Here is a 27197-nt window from a genome sequence, read left to right on the forward strand (position 1 = left end):
GTGGTCCAATTTTTGGCTCCTCCTGTCTAGGGCTGAGCAATATGGAGAAAATCAGATATCACAATATTCTTGACCAAATACCTCGATTGATATTGCGGCAATATTCTAGGGTTGACAATTGGTGCTCTAACAAAATATCTTCACATTCAGATTTTAGATAAATAATCATCAGTAATGTGGACATAATGTCTAAGTGGGGAAAAGGCAAATAATAGAATGGCTAGAACAGTCTGCTTAGTTCAGAAAACTACATCCCTTTACTGTAATGCAGCCTTTAAAACCATTAAAAGACAACACTTACGTCATATCACAATATCCAAAATCTAAGACGATATCTAGTCTCATATCATGATATCAATATAATATCGATATATTGCCCAGCCCTACTCCTGACCACGTGTAGAAGTGGCCTTAAGTAAGACACTGAACCCTAAATTGCTACCTCTGTGTGAAAAGTTGCTTTGTCTGCAAAATGATGATCATCACGCTAATGGTAATAAACAACCTAACACTGAACATGTAACATGTGTTTGACAACATGAGTACAGCATTTGTCCTTTCTCTTGTTTTCTAATGTAATCATTTAGAATGGTCTCTGTCATTTTCTCTTTTTCCAGCCACATAGTTCTCATGCTGGCTGATGACATGGCTTGTAACCACAGAAACCCCAAACCTGCCACAGTGTTCAGCCACAAGAACATGGAGCTGAATGTGTACGGTGATGACGTGGAGGTGGACTACCGAGGATATGAAGTCAGTTCACATTGTAGTCAGACAGTTATACACACACACACACACACACACACACACACACACACACACACACACACACACACACACAACTGTAAAAATCTCTTCCTCACCAAGTCAGTTCTTCTCTTTACAGTCTGTTTAAATCAGTACATTTTCCACCGGCCTCAGGATTTTCAAAGTCTAATTTCTACATGTCAATATCTTGAAAGCTGAAAAAGACAGACTGCTCCACAAGGATAAAAAACAACCTCAAAATACATTTCTTAAATTGGAAGCAAAACAAATTCTTACTCCATTTGCGATCGTTTGAACCATCATATCTTCTTTTAAACCTCAGGTACAGTTATTAAAGACATTGGTAAAGGGACATGGATACTTCAAATCTGAAATGTGTTACTTGCATATCTTGCCAACTGCAAGGTGGATGTATCCCATTTAGTATTTTGCCTGCTTTATAAAAACTAAGTACTATATAACATCACTTGTAGACAAATATAATACAGGTGCATTAGGGAATTGGAGGGGGCTCTGGTCAACATTGTTTGTCCAGTGTTCGTCTGTTGAACAGGAAATGATTTGATAACATTTGCATTCTCAAATAGAGGAGCACCCAAGTGTTTTGTTTGTTACAACAAAACAGAGCCCCAGTGGCGTATCCACTCTTATCCAGTTTGTTTTTGATTATTTGCTTTGCTTTGTACTGGTCTTTTAAATATGAACACTGCACCACCGATCCATGTTTGCTGTCAAAAGGTAATCGTGTGCAAGAAAAGCTGATAAAGACCAAGAGGGGGGAAAAAAGAAGAAAATAATACAATAAGTAATTGATTATCACAGTTTAATTAAAAGATAAGTAGAGCAGTTGCTGTATACTGACCCGGCTGATGCAGATGAAACGTTTCTGAAATGTGTTTTGATTGGTAGAAGTTTTGACTGGTGAAATCATGTTCCCTTTTTTATTTTTATTTTTTTAACAGTCCTCACTGTTTTAATAATCCTCTGTCTATGTGCATTACATTGTAAGATGCACATTCAATAATGTATCACTTCCAATCCATGTTAGGTTATGAAAATCATTGCCATATACTACTCACATTTCAGGTGACGGTGGAGAACTTCCTGCGTGTTTTGACTGGCAGACTGCCACCCAGCACTCCACGCTCAAAACGCCTCCTCTCTGATGACCGGAGCAACATCCTCATATATCTAACAGGTAATTAAAGGACAAATCCCGCTTCAAATACTCCACTTACACTCTTCATATTTAATTAATGTGCCATGCTCAGTGATAGAAGCTTTTTTATAACTGAAGCACTGGTTACGTACCCACTTTTCGTACAGTGTCTACAACTCTGCTTTAGTTAAAGACTCCTTACATTTCCCAGAGAGTGGATGTAAATATACTCATAATGGCTACAGTTCATGTAGGTGAATTATCCACAAAATAATTTAGTTGGCCCAGTAGGTAAAATTAAAAGAAATTGACAGTATTATAATGTTTTTTATGTTTCACCACAATCAAAATGCAAAAGGCTGAAAAAGGCTATCACAATGAGGATGCTGCTAATTGATTTAACACATATTCACAATAAGTACATAGCATCATGCGAGTGGTGTGTTTTTAGACTCTCTTGCGATGTATTTTAAAGACCGTTTTGAAGTTGAAAGAGTCAGATTTTATCAAACCATTTCTTTATTTTATTTATCTGTGGCTGAATGTAGACACACGTCTGTTTTATTTGTTTCCTCCCACACAGTGCGCACACTGCTGCCAGCCCTTTTTATGTTGTTATTTTCCATTCAATATCATATTTTTTCATTATGAATCAGCGATGAATCAATTATTTATAATATGTGTTTGTTTAACAGGCCATGGCGGAAATGGCTTTCTGAAGTTCCAGGACTCTGAGGAGATAAGTAATGTGGAACTGGCCGATGCTTTTGAGCAGATGTGGCAGAAAAGAAGGTAAATAAACTGGAAAGTAACATAAAAATAAGCTGGAAAAGGTCCTTGTGAAGAAACATTAAATACTGTGTTTCTCCTACTAAGTCCCTTTAGTAGTTGGTATGTAACATTCAATGTAGCAATCAATGTATTTAGGTTCTAATGTACTTCTTGGTAAATAATTCATACTACATATTCTTAGTTTAGAGTTGCATCTCTAAACACCCAAGGACTTGGATGTGGTCAGAAGTGTGTACTGTTGCACCTGTAACTACACCCAACAGCCACAGCAGAACTGACTCACTAGCGCTATATGGCCTTGACAGTGCAACAGAATTCTGTCAGTGTTGTGCCGTTGAAACTTTACGTAGTTGTAAGACCTAATAAACTAAAGAAACACATCATATAACACTATAACAGCAAGGGGACTGTTATACATACATTAACAAAACCTCTAAGGAAGGAGAACCTGTCGCTGTTTATAAATGGAATCTGTTGCTTTTTAAGGTGCTGCTGTGTTTAATATGTGCATTGCGAGACACTAAATGAGCAAAAGTGGCTTTCTGCTACCAGCGCCTCTATTGTCCTCCAAACCTATCAATAGAGAGTGTCTGGGTTGCAGTCATGCCCTAGGCTGCTAGATAAAAGCTTTGTGACGACAGCTTTTGATGCTGATGTGATAATTGCAGGCTTGAACTGCCAAATTAAAGTCACCATAGAGACTTGGCCACCTCCCTTCATCGTCCCAGTATCAGTTCAGTCAACTGGATATTAAAGTCTTATCACGTTTGCCTAAACAAGGGAAATAACTTAATTGGAATTCTCTATTTAATAGAAGAAGGAGGTAAGGAGTAAAAGGAAGGAGCGACTGAGGAAGGGAGAAAATGTGTGTGGGTGTTAGAGGGACTGAATGAAGCTGTTAGTTTTTCTTGGTCACCATGGCAACTGCAGTATGAAAGATGATTAGAAGGTTAGTGTTAGCCCAGGTTTTATTGGAGCAAATGGACTAGTGATATGCCAGCTGTGTATTCTCCAATCAGTTTTGTGTGTGTCTGTGTGTGTCTGTGTGTGTCTGTGTGTGTCTGTGTGTCTGTGTCAGGTATAATGAGCTGCTCTTCATCATTGACACCTGTCAGGGCGCTTCCATGTATGAGAGGTTCTACTCTCCAAACCTCATGGCTTTGGCCAGCAGTCAAGTTGGAGAGGACTCCCTGTCGGTGAGTTACCCGCCCTGATATGGAGGAGATTGCGTTAAAATCAGTTTGTTCATCAATCAGTTTGTCAGGTTTTCTAATAAGCCGATTGGCTTGATAGCCCATTGCAGCTTAAGACTAGGCTTGAGGACTATGTTCATACATATTCACCCCAAAATACAATCCAAAGTGTCAAATTTCTGCAATTTTGATATAATAAGTGTACGTTGGATTTGGGGGAGTTTACATTTAAGCTGCCCTAGTCAACGTTACCCAAGATAGCGTTACGTTTATTAGTCTCCATCCCAAAGTCATTTTCTCTTGAAAAGTTAAAACTGAAAAAATACTCAAGTATGTAAGCTGAGCAAACTAACAGCAGTACAGTATGTACTATAAGTAAATAACAAGTGTTTTTTTCATATCATACTAAAAATACCAGCACCATCTAGCTCTACACTGTCTGCAATATGAGACAATGCTGCTCCTCTATTTCCATATCTTCTACATGGATCATTTCTTAGCATCAGTCTTTTGGCACAATACAATGTATGTCTGTGAGCTATCAAGTGCACATACAGGGTTCTTGTTTTTAAAAACAACCCAGTCTGAAATTTTAAAAAGTCACTTGGGTAAGTGTTTTCAACCAAGTAATGAAACTAGCATTAGCTAAATTAGCTAGCTTCAGATGATATGTTTTGATTCTAATACTTTTCAAAGCACCTATGCTGATAAACTGCTGTTGGATATTGAATATTGTCATTCTTATATTTCTAGCACCAGCCAGATTTGGCTATAGGAGTCCATTTGATGGACCGTTACACCTTCTACCTGCTGGAGTTCCTGGAAGACATCCACCCTGCAAGCAAAGCCAACATGAATGACCTGGTGAGGATGTGCATGCATTTTAACCAATACATTTTTTTTCCTTATCAGTTCAGTTTTTTCTGTTAATAGATTAATCGTTTAAGTCTCTACAATGTTAGAAAATAGTGAAAAATGGCCATTACAGTTCCCAGAGTTGATGTTGACATTCAAATCTTTCTAAAAAAACAAAAGTATTTAAGTTCTATCAATGATAAACATTTTTACATTTTAGCTTAATACATAATGTGTGATAATTTGATTGATTAATAGATTCAGCACTAGTGAACCATGCTCACTTCTATAGATGTCAGCTCTGCATATACACCAATAAGATGTATATAAGTGTTTGTGCACTACTTTATGTCATGTGAGCGTGCATGTACACACTTTAGCAGATGTCTGTCGCATAGTTTTGTATACATTTGTGTTTTCTTTATGTAACTTAGTATTTACTTAAAGTGTGTGAGGGTGAGAATACAAAGGTGCTGAAACAACTACTTGATTAAACGATTAGTCGAATGAGTAAACTAAATTTATAGACTACAATTAACCATAATAGACTAAACTTAATTGTATTACCATAGTTATTTAAGCAGAAGTGCCTAAAATTCATTGGATTCAGCTTCTTCATTGTGAGGATTTGATTCTTCTTTAGGTTTTATACCACAGCAAGTACTTACTTGGCTCTAACTTGGAAATAATTTGATTTTGGTCAGACTACACAAGACCTCAATTTGGGTTCTGAGAAATTGGAATGGGCCTTATTTTTAATAAGGATTAATTGTTAGCCCAAAAAACTAATTGTTAGATTAGTCATTATAAAATAATTGTTGGTTGATACAACAATTAATGTAGGATCTATTTTTTGTGGTTATGGACTGTGGCAGGCTGACTCAGGTCCTATGAAAGCATTTGGGGTTTTGAACAACAGTGAGACAGTGTCTGTCCTGCCCTCCTTCTCTGTCTGGTGTTCTATCATTTCTGGTCTTAAAGGAGCCAGATGAAAGTCACACAGGACTCTGAACTTGAAGCAGAATGTCTGATACTGTGTTAAGGTTGTTGCCCTTTGACACATGATGGTGGGGGTGATGGTGAGTACATGCTGCTCCAGGCCACGGCTCGATCTCAGCAGCACCTCCCTTTTCATCTTTTACACTCCTGCAGAGATACATCGGCCGTAGGGACCACTCTTCATCCCCATCACCACCTACCCCCAACCTCAGTTACAATCAAAACACCTCAAATCCTTACTCGCACAATCAATGTGTTCTGACTAATCCTTATTATTCTTTCCAATGTTCCTCTTTCTCAAGATGCACTCTTTGTTCTTGAGCTTTTGTGGAATTAAGGATCGATGCTATGGATTTCCCAGAGAAGCCCACCACGTTTTTTTTTTTTTTTTTTTTTTTTTTTTTCCAGTCTGCAAAGGCTTGCCCTTTTAATGAAACAGAAATTGCCTCCACCTTCCCAGCAAAATACTCTACCATTCGTGTGTTTTTCAAGTCCTGTTTGGCTGATAGAGATAACATTCACCTTGGTTTAATGATTTTCTTTTTCTTTTCAAATGGAGAGCCCTGTCCAACAACACACTGATGAATCACACACTTAAGAGGATTAACCCAACCAGTGGTTACACACCAGGCACTAAAAGAATTATAATTGATGATGAAATGCACAAATGTCATGCTCCTTGGTTCTAATCTTGTCCACACACTTTTGTGTATTTTAACATCTCCCTCTGCAGCTCTAGCCATGTTTAATGCAGCTGACTCCTATCTATGGTATGAAAAGTAGACTTAACACTGTCTGCTTATTAAAATCCCCACTCCCCTGGCAAAGGTGACTTGCACCATGTAATTATTGCTATGCCTCCTGACGGCACCATGAGTAGGTATTTACAGTATTTATATACTTAAAATGTTTTATTTAGGTTTCTTGAGTGGGTGGCTGTAATGGGAATAAAGTCCCCAACTTTGGTTGTTAGTGTGCTTTCTGTTGCACTGAGTTAAATATTTTGAACACACTGCATGTGTTTTGTCTGCCTCCCCCAGTTCAAAGTATGTCCCAAGAGTCAGTGTGTGTCCACACCAGGCCACCGTACTGACCTTTTCCTGAGGGACCCAGGAAGTGCCCTCATCACAGATTTCTTTGGTAGTGTGCGCAAAGTCGAGATCACCATGGAAACCATCAACTTGACCGACCCCATCAAGGAGGCTGAGCAGAAGTAAGCTGAGTATGTTTTCTGTCATTAGTGTAATGTTTTCACTCAACTATCATTTTCTTACATGACAGAAGTTATAATATGACCAGAAAAAAAACCCAAATCGGCAGATAGACCTTTTCATTGATGGCCATCTGGAACAATCTGCCACTCTCAACAAGACTTGACAAATTCAATTCATTGTTAATTTTATTCATAGTGTCGAATCATAACAGAAGTTATCTCAGGACACTTTATATAGAGCAGGTCTAGACCACGCTCTATAATTTACAGAGACCCAACATGCCCCCATAAGCCCATTAAAAACCTTAATTGAGTTCAGCTTGTCTTTGTTTTGATTGAAAGGCTGCAGGCTAAATTTGTTTAACGTTTGGTTCCCAACTTACTAGACTTCGATTTCTATTTAGAACATCTCTCATTAGTGAAATTGATTTCACTACTAATAATGTGTTGGGTGTTCGGTCTCTGGGAGAGTAAACCTCACAGTGGATGTTGCTGACTACCCTGTAGGTGATTTAAGACCTGATTTTTAAGACTGACCAATGACATGATTGCTTAAGGTAATAATATAGCTAACTTAGGTTAGATATTTATTATAATCAGTACCAGCACTTAATGTTCTATTTCACAGCAAAGTGAAGATCATAATTAGACATTCTCCTTGTCTGGCTTCAGGCTATAATTCAGTAACTCTTCATAATTGAGTAAGCAGCAGTGCTTCTGATGGGTTACCTGTGGCGCCACCTTGTGATGAACTGGACAAAATGCATCCAAATAGAATTTAGTACATTCTCTCATTGCATCAGGTTGATCCATGCTGTGATAAATACAGTACATTTGGCCACTAGATGTCTGTAGAGAGCTGTCAAAGTCTTAAACATCATCTGCTCAGCATCCTCTCTGCCTGTAACATATTGTTTGCTTTCTCATATACTTTCTCATATTAGTTCTCAGACACACTAATCCCATAATATGGACAATCACCTGGAGTTTTAGGAAACACACAGCTAATGCACCAAAATTTAAACAGTTCTCCATATATTGACTCGTTAGGCTGCGAGTAAGGAATAGATTGCGGTGCTCTACAAACAGATGTGATGGAAATTAAAACTTTATTCCTGATTATTCTCCTCCCACGTCTATTAATTTCATTAGGATGGGATTTAATTGAACCACTGGGAGGTGTTATAGTGAAAGATTCTAATGTGGTTAACTGCTAATTAGTAATTACAGGCAATTGCCATACCGATTTTAGTCATTAGCTGTTCTGGCCTTAGGCTAGTTAGTCATTGCACACAACTTCCCCATTATTTTATTATTGATTAGGGCCAACACATTAGGTCTGCTGATCCCTCATGCAACACAGAAACACATCACCAGCGTTATTGAGCTGGCTGTTGCCCTAATTTGGTCCTAGAGAGACGTTTTATCTTCAATTCTGATGTAAGAACCAGCAATCCCCTGATTTATTTGATGTTTAATGGAGCCAAGATTACTGATGCAGCAAAGCACTAGTAACATGTTTCTAGTTTTAGGAACGATAGAAAACACTATTTTGAAAGTTCAAAGACATTAGGGAGGCTAATGACACTTTCTGTCATTTCGTTTGTCACACTACAGTATGTCGTTAGCATTAAGTTCTGGACGAGATTAGTATTACATGGGGCGGTGGGTGATAGAATATTTGCTGGCAAATTGAGAGGAAGTTTTGGTATAAAGGATATTCTGCGGGAAAACCTTGACTTTCATCACCAGGATGCCTATCAAGTAATGTAATTCAGTGTTGTTATTTATTTTAAGAAGAATGTAAGAACGATTGCAAATTGCGATTTTTTTTCTGCCAGATATTGCAATTCCGATTCAATTTGCGATTATTATTTTTTAGCTACATATTGCAACTTCTACGATTTATGTTAAATAAAATAATACAAAATAAATGAAGGCTATACAAAAGTAGATTAGCCATGGCAGGAACAAAAAAGCTCATTTAATAATCTTGCAGACTCTTGCTCTCATAATGTTTTTTTTCCCCCCTTGTGATATGAGTTGACTGCATGTTGTTGTCAACAAGCTGCCATCATTCAGGTTAAAAACTAAAAACTGCGGCAGAGCTGATGACATTCAGTAACAGAAAATGCAGCTTTATGCACACAAAGTGTCTCTGGACTTTAATTATGGGAAAGACCATGAATATAGTAGGTAATTGGGACTTTATTTATTACGGGAGTATGGATTGAAACATCACAGGTGCTAATCGATCAATCAATTCACAGAAAACTATTTTTTTTGTCACTGTTTTGAGTAAAGGCAGTGGTGGCCTAAAGGTTAGAGCTTGTGACCGGGAGGTCGTTGGTTCAATCCCCAGACTGACAGGATAAAATCTCGGTGGGGAAAGTGAAAGAACAGCATTTGTCCCTCCCTCATTACCACCACTGAGGTGCCCTTGAGCAAGGCCATTAAACCCAACCACTCCAGTGGAGCTGCTCAGTGTCCAGCAGATCAGGCTGTGGTTGTACTGGGCAGCTTCCAGGTGTAACTGTGTGAATGTGATCAAGGCGTTCCTGCAAAAGAGAGGCTGCCTCTCAGTGAACCTTCCCTGAATAAATAAAGGTTAAAAAAAAAAATTATGATGGTTTATGATTCAGGAAAAAATGCCAATTGCTGGTTTCAGCTTCTTAAATGTGAGGACTAGCTGCTTTTCTTTATCATATATGAAAGCAAACTAAATTGCTTTGGGTTTTAGACAAGCAATTTCAATTTGTCACTTTAGGCTCTAATTATAATGTGCATTTTTCACTATCCGTTTAATTGGGAAAATAATCGGTGGATTATTAGTAATCGTTAGTTGCAGCCCTACTAACCGTAATCATCCCACCTCGTCCTACAACGAAATAAATCTCATGAATTGGGATTTTGTCTATAAAATCAGGCCTGAGCTTGGTTAAACCCTTTGCCAACACATAAGGATCATCACAAAAAAGCAATCACTTAAAGGATCGTTGTGAGACCTCTGTCCAGACACCACTGGTCAAATTAAATAATAGCTTTTTATAAGACCTGAAAATGGGTTGTAGTATGCTCTGCGTGTTCCCAGAGAGAAAATATCACAGATGTCCTCTGAAACGAGCGGTTATTACATATAATGCTGCTTTAATCCACTTTTGTCAGCTCATCCGGCCACTCAGACAAGTGGAGCAGTGTATTTTAAGAAGATGGGTATATGTGTGTGTTCAAGTGTGTAAGTCTCTTTTTCGTTCTCTTGCTCACTCTCATCCTTTCCAAGGCCGCGATCAGACAGAGCACGTTTGCAGGGGCACTGCACTGCCTTTTTTGTTGAAGACGCCTCGATCTGACCAGTTGGGTCTTTTTCTAGTCTTGCTAGGCAACTATTGAATCACTGGTCCTCGGCTGACTGTTATTTTGCTGTAAAGTTAAAAGACGTCAGGAGTTTTCTTTTTGCTCTGATTTGAAGTTTTTTCAATTTGAGACGTTCAGGGCACTCCTGAACAAAAACACGAGAGGCGCTCAGCAATGCAAAGGCAGCGAGCAAAATCTCACTGAAAACAATTGCAAAAAGCTGCCCCAGGCTGCTAAAACGCGCTCTGTCTGATCAGGTTCTCGTCTCACCCATTTCTAAACGGCGGTTTTATCCTCAGGACAAGCTCTTCCATTAAGTGAATTGCTCTTGCTGGAGAGGATGTTTTAATGGAACCCCTCAATCCTCTTCATTATACATGAGCTTAACACAGTAATGACATTGTGTAGCTACTCACTTCCAGCCATAGGTGCTTGTTGACCAAAACTCTGCATCACAAATCTCCAAGGATACTATCAATCATCAAATTAAAGCTCCCATTTGAGTAATAAAGTACATTTAAGGTAATTTGTGACCTGCAGTGCTGGATAGAATTTACAAAAACTACATTGGTTGTTATTAGAGCAGATGTTAAAAGGAAATTAGTTTGACCTAAAGATGGCAACTGGAGACAGCAGTGATACGGGAGTTGGAGGTGGGGAGGGTTTGTCACATCCATTAGAATCAGCTAAGTGGATTGAAAAATCCTCTCCAAAAGTATCTCTCTTTTTATGGAAAATAAAGTGGAAAATGGTTTGAATTGAATTTGAGTTCATCTCTTGTGCTAAGTGAAAATGGGGGGAAATAGCAGTGAGACGTTGGTGCTCTCAGTGACATATTTCCAGTGGCTGAAAGAGCTCAGAGCTCATAGAGGGCTCAGCAGGAGATTGTCTCACTGCCAGCGAGCCCGGTCAGTTTTCTTCTGTCTCGGTTCCTGCCTGTCAGAGCAACTTCCGCCCTACCGCACAGACATGGTGAGAAGAGAGACGTGCAGAGAAATGAAATTGAAAAGAAAGGGATAATGACAGGAAAATAAAGAAGGTAGGGCATGAGAGCAGAAGCCGGAGAGAAAGAATTTGAGCAAAAGTAACTCAGAGGGAAGAAAGAAGAGAAAAAGGAGGACAGGTTGCTTCACACAGCAAGTGGTGGCTCACTGAGGTAGATGGCCCGCTTTGTCAGCAGCTGTCTGGCCTGAACTTTCTTTGATTAGCCATAGACAGCCACTCAGTCCAACCTCCACTCGACTGTGACCTTATCTGAGACTCTTCTTCTTGACTCTGTATGTCTGACTGTGATGTTGGAAACAAACTCTCTCCCAGAGAAGTACATGGAAACATACAAGCATCTAAAAACTGTCCATGGCAATTGTGACTTATTAATAGGTTTGACAAGTGTTTGAACTGTTTCCTTCTCCCTTGATTTTTTTTTGGCATATAAAGATAGTAGCCTCTCTAGACCAAACATCAAAGAGCTGTCTGATAAAGAGTTATCAGAGACGTATTCAAATAGGTATGGACTTCTTCCAGAAAAGCAATAAAGGGGAGCCAGAATCTTCCTAAAATCCTTAATTTTGTGCCTCAGAGCAAATTAGTTCTAGCCAGAATGGGACATTTTTTCTGCATTGCACCTTTTTGATTACCTTCCACAAGGAGTTTAGGTTCTGGGGTTGGTTTTTTGGTTTGTCTGTCAGCAGGATTACGGAAAAACAACTGGGCCGATTTTCATGAAACTAAGATAGGTGTAGCATGGGCCAAGTAAGAACCCATTACATTTTGGAGAGGGTCCGAATCACAGGGAGGATACACAAATTATTTTTCACTTTCGTTAACATTGTGAGATAGGGCATGTCTTGGCGGAGGTCTGCGCTCTCCGAGTCCCCTTCTAGTTTGATTTATTTGACATATCTGTTCATATTGAGCTCATGTGTAGACTCAATTTGTGATTTATGCTGATGAGAAAAACCTTGCCAATATAGCTTTAAAGGATAATGCTGCCAATATTTTATATCTTTATTACTGTCAACAAATCCCATGAAAAGACCAGAGTCAACAATGGTCTTTTCGGCCTCTGAACATATTCTGACTTTCCAGACTGTCTGTTGCCCATTCGTTCTCACTGATAAAAAAGGCTTTGTGCCTAAAACAGACGAGCACTGGGTAGTGTTTAGCAAAATAAAACAGGAGTATTGTTTGGGATACTATTTTCAGATGCATATTTGGTGCTCAAGTAAACAGCAGCAGGATGGTCAGGCGGTTGACTCAAAATAAACTACGTTGCCCATGTTCATTGTAATAATGGAACATGTAACCCAGTGTGGCTCATTAATGCTTTTTTAGAGGTGCCCTGCCACACAAAACCGGCTTTATTCCTAACTCACAATTCACAGATATTTTAGAGTCAGCTGCTTTTCTAAATGTATGAAAGGTCCACAAGAGTTCATCTTTTATTTTATAAACTGAGCAGAGTTTTGTCCTTTCACGGCGGGCTGCGCTTAAGATAGTTATAACCTGTAAAACCGTCTCGTAGTAGCGTAAAATACTTTCCCCCCTCTTATGGTACACTTTTTTTTAACTCCTGTTGCAAGCCATACGTTGGTACGCATGAAAAGCAAAGTTTTGAGTGCTTTAGCGGCACCGCTGTACTAACAAGCTGCAGAGACGTCCGCCTCCCGCTCCATCTCTATGCTGAGCCTCGTTAACGTAACAGCAGCAGTTAAACTGTATTTCCCACTATGATGGTTAGATATGCTATCAATACGCTGTTCATATGCATGCCATAGGGGCGGTCTGTTACACTACTGTAGGCCTAGGCTATTCAACATCACTTTTGATCAATATTTAAAATTAGAAAACATTACATTTATAATGTTTTATATTCATAGCACTATTGTATCATTGTACAAATAAACTACAACAGTAATAGCAGTTAGCTTATGTAAGTCACTCCTAAATTTTTCAACTTAGGAGCAAAATGTACTCCTTGGGGGAAAAAGGTACGGTTATACCCTGTTCATACTAATCAAAGTAACTGGACTTTGTGGTTAATTATAGTCGGATGTGAATACTGCATTATATTCCATTTTATATATAAAATTTGGAATTGTTACCTGCAGAATTTTGTATTTTTCTTGAAATAAATTCAGACGTTTTCACCATGAATTTGAAAATGTAATAGAATGCGGGAAATTAAGTCTTTAACGCTCAAAACTTCCTGGGGGAGGACCCCCGAACAGATTTTAGTTTTTTCCTAAAAGATTTGTTGTCGTGTTTAGCAAAATCTTTTACCCAACTGATAAACTGTAGAACTTAAAGGGAAACTCACTCCACACATTTTACACATCAAAGTTTGTTTACGGGCATTGGGGAGTACCACTACATATCTGAAACAAGTTGGAGTTCTGTGGCTCCAGAGGGAGCTGCTTGAAGTTTGATCAATTTCCTTTAAGTGATGTCACTTAAGCCAGTGTCAGTTGGGGCTGAAGACTACAAGTTTGGAAATGTAAAATTCTGGGGGTGTGGAGTTAGAAAGACGTGAGCTTGCCAGACATGCTTGAGGCTCAAGGCTGCATTAACTGACCAAACAGTGGTGGTCAAGTTGCATTTTGGGTATTTCAGGGTTTTGACAAGGAAGAAACATGCGTGGAATAAGAAAGATATATAAATATTTTATTAAACTGTCTATAACTACCAAACTATGAAACGTAATGTTTCCAAAGTGCAATTTACGTACTTCAGGTAAATGCTAAAAGAGAGCTGTTTTGGGTGTGTTTTGTCTTTCAGTCCCATGAGTGAAAAGCTGCAAAAAGTGACATACTCGTATGTGGACCAGCTGCCAGTGTCTGAGATTATCCATCAGGTAAGAGACCCACACAAACACCAGGGTCCTTTGGGGGCACTCAAAACCACATGAACAGGCCCACATTGATATGACCCTGACAATTTTAACATCAATTATATTTATTTTTGTTAAGTGTGTCCACGCGTTAAGTATGCCCATCCTCAATGTTGACACAAAAAAAACAAAGTTATGAGCAACATCCACCAACAGATCATGTCTTTGGGTTGTTTCCATGGTGACAGCTCTAAGTCTGGAATACAAGTGCCTGTGGTCTCAGTGTGGAGGGGCCACCGTGAAATTCAGCAGAATGGATAGCCAGGATTGCGTTGAATTGTGCATTCACCTCATTCCCAAATGAATTGCAGCTTTCAGTCGGGCCGACCTTCACAAATGAACACCTATTTCTCCTCATTCCACCTTTTAGAAGGTGTGCTCTGCATTTAAAATAGACAGTCTTGGGTCTTTCTTTATCACTCTTGTAAGATTTCCTTTAAGAACCTATTAAAACTACTATTTCTATACTTCCCTTTCAACTTGTGCCTCAGAAAAGTAAAGAAGTCACATTAACTTTGCTACAGGCAGAAGCAGACATTAGTAGTGCTTACATTTGGGGTTCAGCTGCCTCTGAGAAACCCATACTTAACATGACCATCTACACAGTATTATACGATGTATTATCCTTTCAATAAGAGTGTGAGACTGTGTTATTTCCACTCGGTAGTAATTTCCGCACAGCAGACACAGAGGCATCAAATTATGAAACTGCAAAAAAAAATTGTTGAGGATAGATCGGTTTTGAAATGCTCCTGGTTCATATTGCAGTGACTACAGCAGAGTTGGAGTTGCTGACGTTTGATTTGACAATGATGTTCATCTCTATCACTATGACGGATACTAAACTATTGGTGTTGATACCGAAGGTCAGATCCAGCTGAATTGAGTAAGTGGTAAAAATAAATAAATACATAAAAACCAGAAAAGTCCTTGGGTCCTGCTGCTGGAAACATCACTGGCAGACATCCATTTTGGTGTGAACAAAGGAGTCACAGTCAGTTGGCCCAGAGAAATGAAGCTTACCACAGGCCTGATTCCTGTCAGACGCTTATTGAGTATCGTGATGGGAAACAGGAGGGGTCTCCACACCCAGTGGCGCTCTCGATCGCTGAGGACTGGACCGGTTTCAGATCTGTTGCCCACTGCCCCATAAACTGTGTCTGTAATTTTCAATACACAGAAGCGATCACACTATTGGAAGCTTGCACGCTCACACACAAATGCCATTAAGTCTCTGCCGTCTGCTACTTGGCTTCATATCTTGGCACTCTTTTGTCTCTTCATCTTTATGCATCTTTTCCTGTTTCCCCTCCACTTTTTAAATGCACCCACACGAACAAAGCACAAACGCGCTCATCGACCCGACGACCCCTGTCAGAGATTTCGATTATTGGCTTGCACTCCTGCTGGGTTGAGGATAGGATCCTGACAGACTGAGTCATCTCTATCTCCCTTCACCATAATCCATCTGCACTGCAGCAGAATGACCAATGTCCATAACGCCTATTGACAGCTCTCCTCTTTATGATTAGCTGTCATACTGTGCACAGTGCTCTCTGAGATATCTTTTGTTTTCTTGCCACTGTGGCAGCAGTGTCTTTTGTTGTGGCTGATCAAATGCACTTATCTGAAGTACTAGATTTGATTGAATCTCATAAGATTTGATGTATAAAATATTCCCAAGTGGTCTGAATGATTTTAGTTTTGCCTCCCAACAAAAACAAATCGTCTCACTGTGTTTATCTTCTAAGAAAACCATTTTTCCATTTGCCAGTAGACCAGGTGACTGCTTGTAAATAGAAAAGTCATCAGAGTGACTGACAGCAAACACATAAGCCTGTGTTGTATGGCGTCTGTGTACAAACTTCCCGTCATATTGTGTATGTGGGAGTGTGTTCGTGAGAAGTTGATTAATGCCCTGTTACCGTTTGTCTCGCTAGTGGTGACAGGGTGAGTCCCCTCTTCCTGCCACCTTCTCTTCCCAACCTCACACATCACATCACATTGCCAACACGTAATCACAATATGTTCAGCTCTGAAAATAACTAGAATGAGCTCCTTTTTCTCCAGTCTCTTGTGTATTCTACATTTTTTCCTGCCTCGCTGCTGTGAGTCCTGGTCCCTGGCGTCAAATTGTTATTTGTTCTTTTGCCAGCTTGACGCCACACCATATGGCTTCAGAGAATTGAAAATGGAAACACTGAAAATGAATGCTTTGCCTCCTTTCCATCCCTGGCCAAATCCCTCTTCCATCGCTGAGCCTGCAACACTGACACCTTTCAAAGATGGATGTTAGAATTGTGTGGATCACAGGCCAAACCCACTCCAACAAGCTTTTCCTCTGAATTAGCTTTGCTATGTTGCTTATGCTCAATAATTAAAAAGAATATTGTCTCGAAAAGCAAAACATGCTTTATGAGATAACAATACACCCACCACTTTGACTGTCCCAGCTCTTGCTGGGGGCCTAAAGATCCAGGCACTGTTCTTGTACAGTGGAGTGTCCTGGCAGTGCACAATGGCTGCTGTTCATCCAGCTCCGCACAACATACTTATGTTGCAGTTTTGACCTTGGAGTGCTAGTGTTTGGCAGGGCGTTTCACACCTCCCTCAACGACCATTAGCATCCTGCATGGCCATGTTAATTAGCTCCAATCAATCACATGGGTAGTCGTTAATTGATTTTACTTGTGAATTGAATACGCAAAACAATGTGTAATGGAGGCAGGCTGCTTGAGTCTCAGTCCCTGTCCTTGGCAGTGGGATGTGAATGGTTCCGTCGGTGAAGGTCAGCAAACACTCGCCCGTTTTCTGCTCCTCGCTCTCATTTCTGTGTCTAATATGTTTTTCCTCTGCCTCCCTCATGTTTCTTCTTCTAAATAAGCTGCATTCTTTTCATAGTGTGGAAGTGGATAACTCCTACAGAGAGCAGACTTGTTTCCATTTTTTGTGGTCTTGATTTCTATCCAAGACTATCCAAATTTGATAGTTAAAGTAGTTATTAAATTAGTTATTTAACTTAGGGCTGTATCAATTAGTCATTTAAGCAATTAGTTGGCCAACAGAAAGTTAACAATTTTGATAACCGATTATTCGTTGAGGTCATTAATCAAGCAAAAGCTCCAAATATTTGCTGCTTTTCTCTATTTTATATAATTATGAATGGAATGTATGGGTTTTGGGCTGCTGTTCGGACAAAAGATCCAATTCAAAGACGTCACCTTGGACACCTTGAACCTTTTTTTTAATTTTTAATTGATGCACCGATTACAACTTTCTAGGCCGATTCCGATTTTCTTCGAGTTAGGCCACCTAATAACGATTTTAGCCGATTCCGATTTCATTTTTTCTAACCACTTTACAGCACACACAAATATTTATTTTCTGTCTTTTCTTCAATGGAACATTTTGCACAGAACATAGAACATGTTTTGAACAGATAATGGATCACTATAAAATAGAACTATATAAATTACTCCTGGTGTGGGAAATTAACACACATCTAAAGTGCAATTTTAGAACCATTTCCGTCTTTTCACATCCAATATCCAACTAAAAAAAAATTTTGATTTTGTTTTTTTACGCCCTACTTTTTCCTTGCAGGTGTTGCATATTGCAAACTTGTTATCTTCTGCACACAAGCTGAAGAATTTACAAACAGCTGACATGTTGCAGGTTAATTCACGAGGTTCCCTACATGTGCGAGAATAGTGCGGACACACGCTTCACACCACGAGCGGGTACGTGCGACACACGGCGGAAAAGTTGAGAGAAAGGTGTGTGTGTGTGTGTGTGTGTGTGTGTGTGTGTGTGTGTGTGTCTGTCTGTCTGTCTGTGTGTGTGTGTGTGTGTGTGTGTGTGTGTGTGTGTGTGTGTGTGTGTCTGTGTGTGTGTGTGTCTGTGTGTGTCCGTGTCCTTGTCCAAAAGGCAGCCAACAGTCAGGTCAAAAATAGCAAAGAATTACATAGGCGTTGATCTTTTGGGTGATGTATCTGTCTATATCGATCACAATTCTTTAATTACCAAATTTAAGGGATCCTTATCAAAATAAGTTTGTTTACTAAAAAAAAATAAAGCGGCCAGGCTATATTTTATATACTAAACAAATGATCATTTAGGGTCATGTCTTTTTATTCTTTATTGAGGGGGAGGGTCATCCAACTGATGAAAAGAAGTGGAGACTCATGACGAAATCGACGCCTATGAGTGGACAATTACGTCTGGCATGCTCAGATATTTTATGAATATCTTAAATAACACAAAACAACTAAATGGTGGTAGGTAATACATCTGATTTCATATACTGCTTAAAGGTGCAATATGTAATATTGTGTGTAATACTGGCAGCTAGCGGTTAAAATAGTTACTGCACTACCAATTCAAAATACTGGAGAGTCGTCTCCCCCCTCCTGCCCAGACTCGAAGTTCACGGGTGTTGCCAGGCTGAGACCGCAGCATTCACAACAATGTTGCTAGACGCTTTTCTAACATAGCCAGACATTACTCCACAGCACAGCGGAGTAGCTAACGGTAGATGCTAGTCTCACATAGCCAGACATTACTCCACAGCAGAGTAGCTAACGTTAGATGCTAGTCTCACATAGCCAGACATTAGGCCTACTCCACAGCACAGCAGAGTAGCTAACGTTAGATGCTGGCTATATTGACAGTCATAAAAGCCCGTGCTCACGTGGAGCTCTGTAACCAACTGACAGACACACTTTTTCGGCTTAAAATTACAGTATGAACCGCTAAAAACACAACAACCTCACTGTCCTCTCCACACGCCAGTCAGGCACACTTCCTCGGCTTAGAATTACAATACGAAACGCTAAAAATACCACTACCTTGCCGACGGAACACACTTCATTGGCTTAGAATTACGGCAACAATCGCTAAACACACTGCAAACTCATAGTCCCCTCTTTCCGATTTACAGCCCCCCTCTCGTGGTTTAAAATAACTCACCGTTGTCGGCTCCAGCCGCTGAAGAGGCTACACGCTGTAAACAGCCATGGGCTGCCCGGTAACGTTAACAGTTAGCAGGGTTATCATGGCGGCGTTAGCCAGGACCAGTTGGGATCACTTTACTGACTATGTCTCAATTGTTTTTGCGAGTAACCAACTCGGTTACTCTAGCTATATAATTCAATGTGAGTACACAAATGTTGAAATGACCGTCCCTAGTAGCTGTGATAAATTAGCCTGAAGCTAATGCTTACCTGTTTAGGAGAAAATAAGCCAACTCTGCGTCCTTTTGGGCTCTAAGCTGTCTCCATCTTTCAAATACATCTCCAATATTTACCAGGGGGTTGTTACATCTCTGGTCACGCAATTGTTAGAAACATGCTGTTTTCTTTTTTTTTATGTCATGTAGAATCTATCTCCGTTGATCCTGTTTGTTTGTTTGCTGCTTTCATGGCTGTACTACCGTTACAGCTGTAGCGCGCTGGGTTTACGTTTTTACAAGTATATCTGGCAACCCGGCCTGGCTGTCAAACTGGGCCGTTGATAACAACACACACACACACACACACACACACACACACACACACACACACACACACACACACACACAGATCAAAACATAAACATAAATTCCGTCACGGAATGTAAATTTCAAAAAGAAAAAATACTGACATTAGCAGATAGTATTTCAGTTTAACATGTTTCCTTAATATCTGATGAGGCATTGGTGTCATTTTTGGATTTATTACAGTACAAATATTACATATTGGACCTTTAAGTAAAAAAAGTATTTCCTGGCGGACGATGGGAGCAGCAGGACACAAAAAACGAAAATGACTGTTTCAGTATCTGGACATCTTACAGAGGAGTGTGATGCGTCAGATCAGAATGCAGAGGTTTAATCACGTATGTCATGGCTGTAAACAAATGATGGTAATCTGTATATCTTTGCCAAGCGCAAACCGGTACAGAAGGTATCGATAAATTGTTGGAAGTGTCATGCCTTTTTTCCAAATTGTTTTGGAGGGTTATAGAAATTTTTGTCATGTCTTTTTTGGCTAAAGGTCCCAAAACTCCTCCAGTGGCCCCTTAAATAAATAACGAACAGTCCCTTAATAACAAGAAATAACTAACAAATTTGATAGTAGTGGAGACAAGATGGAGGAAGTGCTACCCTTGGCGTGGCGCACCGCTCGAAATTGCCGCTGAAGTGTCTCTTAAAGTGTCTGCAAGATGCTCTGTGCCCTACCTCGTGGTTTTACTTCTGATCATATAAATGCCTCTTTTCTCTGACTTTATGTTGCTTACTTCTGTTCTAATGTCTCTCTTCCCCCTTGACATACTGTATGCCTGTATGCTCCTCTCTCTGCCGGCGGTGCTGACCTGGCTTCCTGTCACAGTCGATCCATCTCCCTTTGCTCTTCCTTACCCAAGGGGCTTGCACGTACACCGACATATATACATGCAACCACACACACACACACCTCTGCCTACCATTGTCACAGAGGTCAACTGCTCCCAATGGCCACACACTCCCAGTCGTCTCTTATAAACATCCCCAGCCGGGCTCTGCCTTGTCCTCCAGATATTTAACCCTTAGCTCCTCTTCTTGTCTTCCTGCCGGCCACTTTGTCACCAAGGCTTTAGCTGAAAGTGTCTCACTCTCAACCCAATTTTGTGAGAACAAGAAAACACCCATTGAATACAATTGTGCTGTTTGAAATCAATGGCCGACGAGTTTCAGATTAGTATTAATCTCAACATCTCAGTGGGACAGATCACTGTTGTCATAGCTCTGTCTGTTTGATCATAAAACTTGGAGGGTGACAACTCAAACATGGTGTCAAATTTTATTGGGATTTAGGGAGTTCCAGATAAACTACAACAGACGGGGCAAAATCAACCAGCGTTCGAAACAGAGTCTGTTTGCGGTGTCAGTGACTCATTTTTGTTTGTTCATAGCAAAGTCAGCTAAAGTACTTTTGAACCAGACGCTGGTAAAACCTCCTCTACTCCCGTGCTGTGTGATTGACTCTTTTTGGCTCACAGGACTGTCGGCAGCAGGAGAGATGATCCGTGGTTTTATTACTCAACTATTTTTATTTCTCTAATTATATGGAAATCTATTGTTTTGACATTAAAGCGTGAGCCTTGTAAGTAGACTAATGTATGTTAGAGAAGTTGAGTGTAGGGCGGCTGCTCTGCAGAGGCAATAAATAATGTATTTCTGATAATTGTAGATGTGGTGTATTGGGGGGGGAAAAAGCGTTAGTATTGAGTATTTATAAATCTGTAGATGTAAAACCGCAGAAACCAAAAGCATAAGCCATAATATAATACACCGAGTTGATGCATTGGCCTGAAGTGTTCCCTCGTTATTATTAAGAGTTAACACTCAACAACTCTGCTAATCTGCTTTATTGGCACTGTGTAAGCGTGGTTTAATCAGATATGAAATTTAATGTGAAATTACCAAAAATGTTCTAGCTTTGGCGGAAAGCATTCATTCTAAGAAGTTGATTGTGAAATTTTTTGGACTAAACACCCTCTTTGACTTTGTCTGCTATTATGATGTCAGACAACGAGACCAAAATGTGTCTGTCGTCTGAGATGTTTTCTGTAATTTCTCTCACAAAAGCGCCATCAGACGCTGAAAACAACCCTTTTATAGTTTGACCTTTATGTCTTTGCTGCTCACTGAAAGTCTGTTGAAGCACTGAGTTCTTTCCACCACATAACCTGCAGCTTGGTTTCTGTCGTACACTATCTGCTGTAGATGTAGTGTATGTAGTAGAAGGTGCCAGTGACAGATGGAGGATTGGTCCTAACACAACGTGATTGATGTGTCACAGCTCTTCTCTAAGCCTGAATTTAACTTCTTCAGACGTCTTTTTTTTCCTCTGATTACATTTCATATGTGGCTATTGCCAGACATTGCTGGCCAATAGAAAATGAATATAAGCACAAAATGTTAGGTCTTCACATTTGCCTTTTGAATGCAGCTTTAAATCAGAAGCTCTTTACCTTAGACCTCCAGCCCTGACTCTGTCCAACACTGAGCTCAGGGCTCAAACGCCTCACTCTCTGCTTTAGCATTCTGTATGGCAGTGGAGCACTATTGATTTGACTTGATTGAGCTGTTAAATAAATTTGGAGTCAGACGTAATCCAATTTTACTGCTGTCCTCAGTCTTTCTACATTAGAAATTGGCAGCATTGTTACATAAACCAGAATTTTGTATTGAAAAGACTGCCTTGACAGGGCCAGGGTACACAGCCAGACACAGTTCCTGAAATTAACTTTTCGCCTCACTTACCAAGAGCTGTTAAGGTACTAGGAAATTACAATAATTTTCACCAGCCAAAGTAGTTAATATTCATTATTCTAAGAAACATGTAGTCATGCCTGTTGTTAACACTTTTTCATGAATAGAATCAGGTGCAGTGTGTTATTTAAGACTCACTGTATTATGCAGCATCGGTTGCCCCCGATGCTGTTGCCCCGAGTGTAAATGTGTGTGACTGATTATCTGATGAGCAGGTGGCACCTTGTACGGCACAGTGTATGAATGTGTGTGAATGGTTCCTGTACAATGTTAAAGCACTTTGAGTAGTCATTGAGACTAGAAAAGCGCTATATAAGAACAGTCCATTTGTGTAGCAGGAGCATTACAGTCACCCATTAGGAAGCCTGTTTGAGACGGAGCCATTGTTTTGCTTTGATTGGCTGATGATCAGCAGGAGGAGGGTTCAAGAAAAAGGAAAAACTGAATATGACTGAGGTGTTCAAATGTTAGCGTCAGCCAGTCTTGTAGATTTCAGTTGCCAAAGACACATTTTACTGGCATTTGGCACTTAGTGGGTGGTATTTCAGACGCTGCTTATATTTAACACACTCTACAGTATGTGTCAGTTTCTTCTTTTTATATTTAAGTATTGCCCACTGTCTATAAGCCAACTGAGCAGTTCTCAGCCTCTCAAAAAAGGGATATTCAGCAAAATATTAGATGTCCCTTTGAGTTATACAGGTGCTACTTCACTTCCACTTCAACTCCGTTGGCTTGAACAATTCTAAAAAACAAGTAGCTGCCTAACAACTTTCCCTAGATAAAATACATAAAATAATGATGAAACTGCCTGATAAAAGAATGAGTAGAGGACAGATGTGACCAGACGTTAGATGTAAGCTTGCGTTACTTGAAGGACTGATCCGAATACCATTTTTGGGACTTTGAAGCTTCAGAGAGAAACATTTGAATATTTTCGAAGCTTTGACGGGGGGAGGGGTGAGAGCCTAAATATTTTTGGAAGTTAACCACAAAAAGCAAGCATGCAAGAAACCGAACTAAGTGACATGTTCTGTCTGTCCTTCACTCCGTTACGGTAATGAACACACATGCACACGCAAACTGGCCCACACACAATATACGGCGCAATGCGTCTGAGAATATTAAAGTGCTCGTATTATGCTTTTTGGCTTTTTCCCTTATCTTTATTGTGTTATATATCTTTTTTTGTGCACGTTATAGGTTTACAAAGTGAAAAAGCCCAAAGTCTACCCAGAAGTTTCTCCAACAGAAAACACTGTTCACAAACTGCTCCAAACAGCTCTATTGTAGTCCAGCCTTTACTTCCGTGACATCACTTTGTAACACACGTTATAATGCTCACCTAGCTGCTAGTGTGGCACGCCCTCATACTCTGCTTCTGACTGGCTAGTAGTCCTTACCTAGCTACTGCGCATGTGTGACTCCCAACAAAGATGGGATAGAACTGAGCTCCAACACACAGGGTGAAAAGAGGAGCTGCAGCAATGTGCAGTACAACAAAAATATGGTGTTTGAAAATTAAACCATGTAAACCTATTCTGATATAACCTCTAAATATAATTATGAACCTGAAAATGAGCATAATATGAGCACTTTAACTAATTATTAATGTTGATGCATAATGAATAATGTTGGCTTACTATTCCTTATTTCAGGCATATGTAATTATGTACTTAAAAAAAAAACAAATCCAAACAAAGCATTTGAATACTGATTGGACGTTGATTACCATGGCAACGCTCGGAGCTTTGAAGCATGTGGGTTAGATCTAGTTACAGTTTTGCCTTTGTGTGGCTCTAGGCAGGTAGCGTACAGAGGATTATCAGATTTTTTTTTTAATGGAAACCGCTGCCTATAGGACAGCGGTGACCCTGAACCATTTATTAAATGTACTGTAAACCCCAAAACAGAGCTTAAAAACCTGTAAAGCTGCATAGTTAAGTGATAATTCTCCATGATATTAACTCTGAGCGTCCCTTTTCCCATTGTTACTATCTTGTCTTACAGCCATAGACTGAATTTGTGAGTAATAATGACCCTGAACCAGCGTCTAATCCTCCAGGGCCCATTGGTCTGCTGTCAGCCTGGCTCCAACTCCTACTGCTTGTGTGGGGGGGTGGGTAAATGTACACTAGGTACTGTAGTAGTGCTCAGCCAAGTATTTATGCAGCAGCTTTAGTACTGTATGTTGTGTGTACAGTGTGTGACTCAGGCAGAGTTGGAGTGCGTGCTGTGTGTTCATCCTCTTTGCAAAGTCTCGGGGTTTTGGCTTTGGAGGATGCCTTTTCTGACGGGTGATTTCTTGACTGGATAATAGCAGCATGTATAGCGAGGGATAACAGAAATCTCTTAAGTGTGTCCTCACAGCCTATCTATAGCTTTGTCGCCAACGGAGGAGTTAGGAAGATTTTTTTAGAGGTTAAATCTCATCTCTTCGCAGAATATTGCCACTGCATTAGCATATAAATGTGCTCCTTGTGAGATGCATGGTTAATACGGGGGAGATTTAAAAGTATAATCGTACACAAAGTGATGATGTGGCAGTGAATGGGACAAACACAAGACAGGGGAGGTGTATTGATGAGCTTTACCACCCGTTCTTTGTGTGAACCTTTGTGTTTGTGTGTGTGAGACAGCAGATAGTGTACATAAAGTGTGTGAAGAGATAAAGCGAGTGTATATGTGACTCTGCGCCTGCCTGCCTGTGTGAATGACAGAACAATCAGTGGTGGCCTCAACAGGAGAAATATACACACTACTGCTAACCTGCAATTTCCACCTCTCTTCACCCCCCCCCCACCCCCCCCACCCTCCCAGAAACCAAAGCAGAAAGACTGGCATCCTCCTGATGGCTTCATCCTGGGCCTATGGACTCTAATCCTCCTGGTGTTTTTCAAGACGTATGGCATCAAGCACCTCAAACACATCTTCTGAGGCCTCAGCGTTTATGCTGCTGGATATTTGAGGACATGAAGCTGCAGATCAGGAGCGTTTACTGAAGGGATATTACAGGAAAGGTGCGGTTGGTGACAGGCTTATTTTCGCGCCTTCTTGGCCAGGAACTGTGTGATGCAATTGGTGCCTTTTTTTTTTTTGGGGGGATGATTGCTCTCTACTAATGAAATTATTTTAGATGTAACAAGGGAGAAGGGACAAATACTTGAAAGTCATGCATCAGATATGCAAAGCCTTGTCTCTGCATGGGCATACCACTGGCAGTATGGCCATTTTTAACTGTTTTATGTTTTCTTTTTGACAAGGACACTTTTATTTATTTATTTTGTGTCAAAAGTTCTGTTTTGTTAAGCCATTCCATAATTGTGATGTAATGATTTGGTTAAAATGCACTTAATTGAGTCCGCAGATAAGAATTACATTTATTTTTGAGAGTGTGCTACTCTGCATATTTCAGCAGCAGCCTTTCTGTTTAAGTGCTACTCAGAACGTCTGCTCGGTCAGAAAAAGGAGCGGGGTGGTTGGCTGTGAGTGGGCTGTGAAGAGATTACTATTTAATGTCTCCCTTGTCCATATACATTACAGCCCTTGACTGTCATATCACGCTTGTGAAGGATAACAATCGCACCTAATCCCATCTCGCATGATGGACCCATCCACTTTCCCATTCACCAAATTGCCCTCCCCGTGGAAACATCCATTAGCTCCCCAGCCGTGTACTCCACTGATTGTATTCTGGGTGATGGACAGCTATTTCCCCGGCCATTCCACGTCTTGCGCTAAAGCAGCGATAAGTGACTGATAACCTAGTAAGCCGCCGGCCGTCCCAAATGAATCTGTGCTGGGACGTGTTTTCCCCCTCTCCTTTTCTCTGCATGTGTAACGACTCTGTATTGGGCTTATTGTTGGGGGGGTGACTGATGCTATAAGCATATGGATTGAACCTGAGGTAGTTTATCTTTGCTCCTTGGCACGAGGACTCGCCCATCGGGTGCCCACTGCCATTCTCCCTCGCGGCTGAAGTGGAAAATAGATGGAGTTGGAAATGAAACCACATGTATCGGAAGGCAGCTGCTGCGTCAGCCACCAAGTACCATTTCTTATACATTATTTATGTAACGCGTATTTCTTCATCCTTTTTCCTCCCTGTTTCTTATTTTCTGTAATCTCATGCCTCCTGGTCCCCTTTCAAAGAGAGCAAGCTCATTTTGTTTCCTTAATTGGAAAGATTTTGATTAAAGATGAAACACAAATGAATGTATTTGACTGAATTTTTTTTTCCTTCCTTAATTAGTCTAATACTGTAGAAAAACACAAGAACTGCTTTTACTGTTACAGACCTTTGAAGGTATATCTGACAGAGCTCAGTCTAAGCTTATTTTATTAAACAAAGACATCCTTGAAATTGATGCCGCTTGAGTTTACTTACACACCTGCTCTGTTGTTGCCTTACTGGAAACATTTAAAACAATCCAGAGAGGCTTGTATTTGAAAAGACACAACAGCCATTGGATGGCCTCCATAAACAATCAGTGTATACTAGGCAGGCAGCAGATACAATAAAAATTAAGCCAACCTATCTCAGATGGATTTGTTTGTTCTTAAGCCCACTTTAAAATTGACTCCATCTCCTCTGTGCCTCTGGTTCAGCACTCATAGATGGAATTGAATATACTCTGCCTTTCAACATGGTGATGTACTCTCCCATCTCCTCTGTCACTATG

At 40.2% G+C, this 27197-nt stretch overlaps 1 protein-coding gene across 1 annotated transcript in view; it reads left to right on the top strand.

Moving 5' to 3' along the window:
• pigk (phosphatidylinositol glycan anchor biosynthesis, class K) overlaps positions 1 to 26730 on the top strand; it is a 28032-nt gene extending 1302 nt beyond the window's left edge. Inside the window, exons 4-11 of the mRNA XM_028594161.1 lie at positions 618 to 753; positions 1855 to 1966; positions 2623 to 2719; positions 3798 to 3915; positions 4666 to 4776; positions 6807 to 6979; positions 14111 to 14186; positions 25336 to 26730. Coding sequence (XP_028449962.1) covers positions 618 to 753; positions 1855 to 1966; positions 2623 to 2719; positions 3798 to 3915; positions 4666 to 4776; positions 6807 to 6979; positions 14111 to 14186; positions 25336 to 25452 — 940 coding nt within the window. The 3' untranslated portion in view covers positions 25453 to 26730. The remainder of the gene's footprint in view (positions 1 to 617; positions 754 to 1854; positions 1967 to 2622; positions 2720 to 3797; positions 3916 to 4665; positions 4777 to 6806; positions 6980 to 14110; positions 14187 to 25335) is intronic.
• Positions 26731 to 27197: the final 467 nt, after the last annotated feature.

Source organism: Perca flavescens, chromosome 12 (genome assembly GCF_004354835.1).
Source record: "Perca flavescens isolate YP-PL-M2 chromosome 12, PFLA_1.0, whole genome shotgun sequence".
Classification (NCBI taxonomy): domain Eukaryota; kingdom Metazoa; phylum Chordata; class Actinopteri; order Perciformes; family Percidae; genus Perca; species Perca flavescens.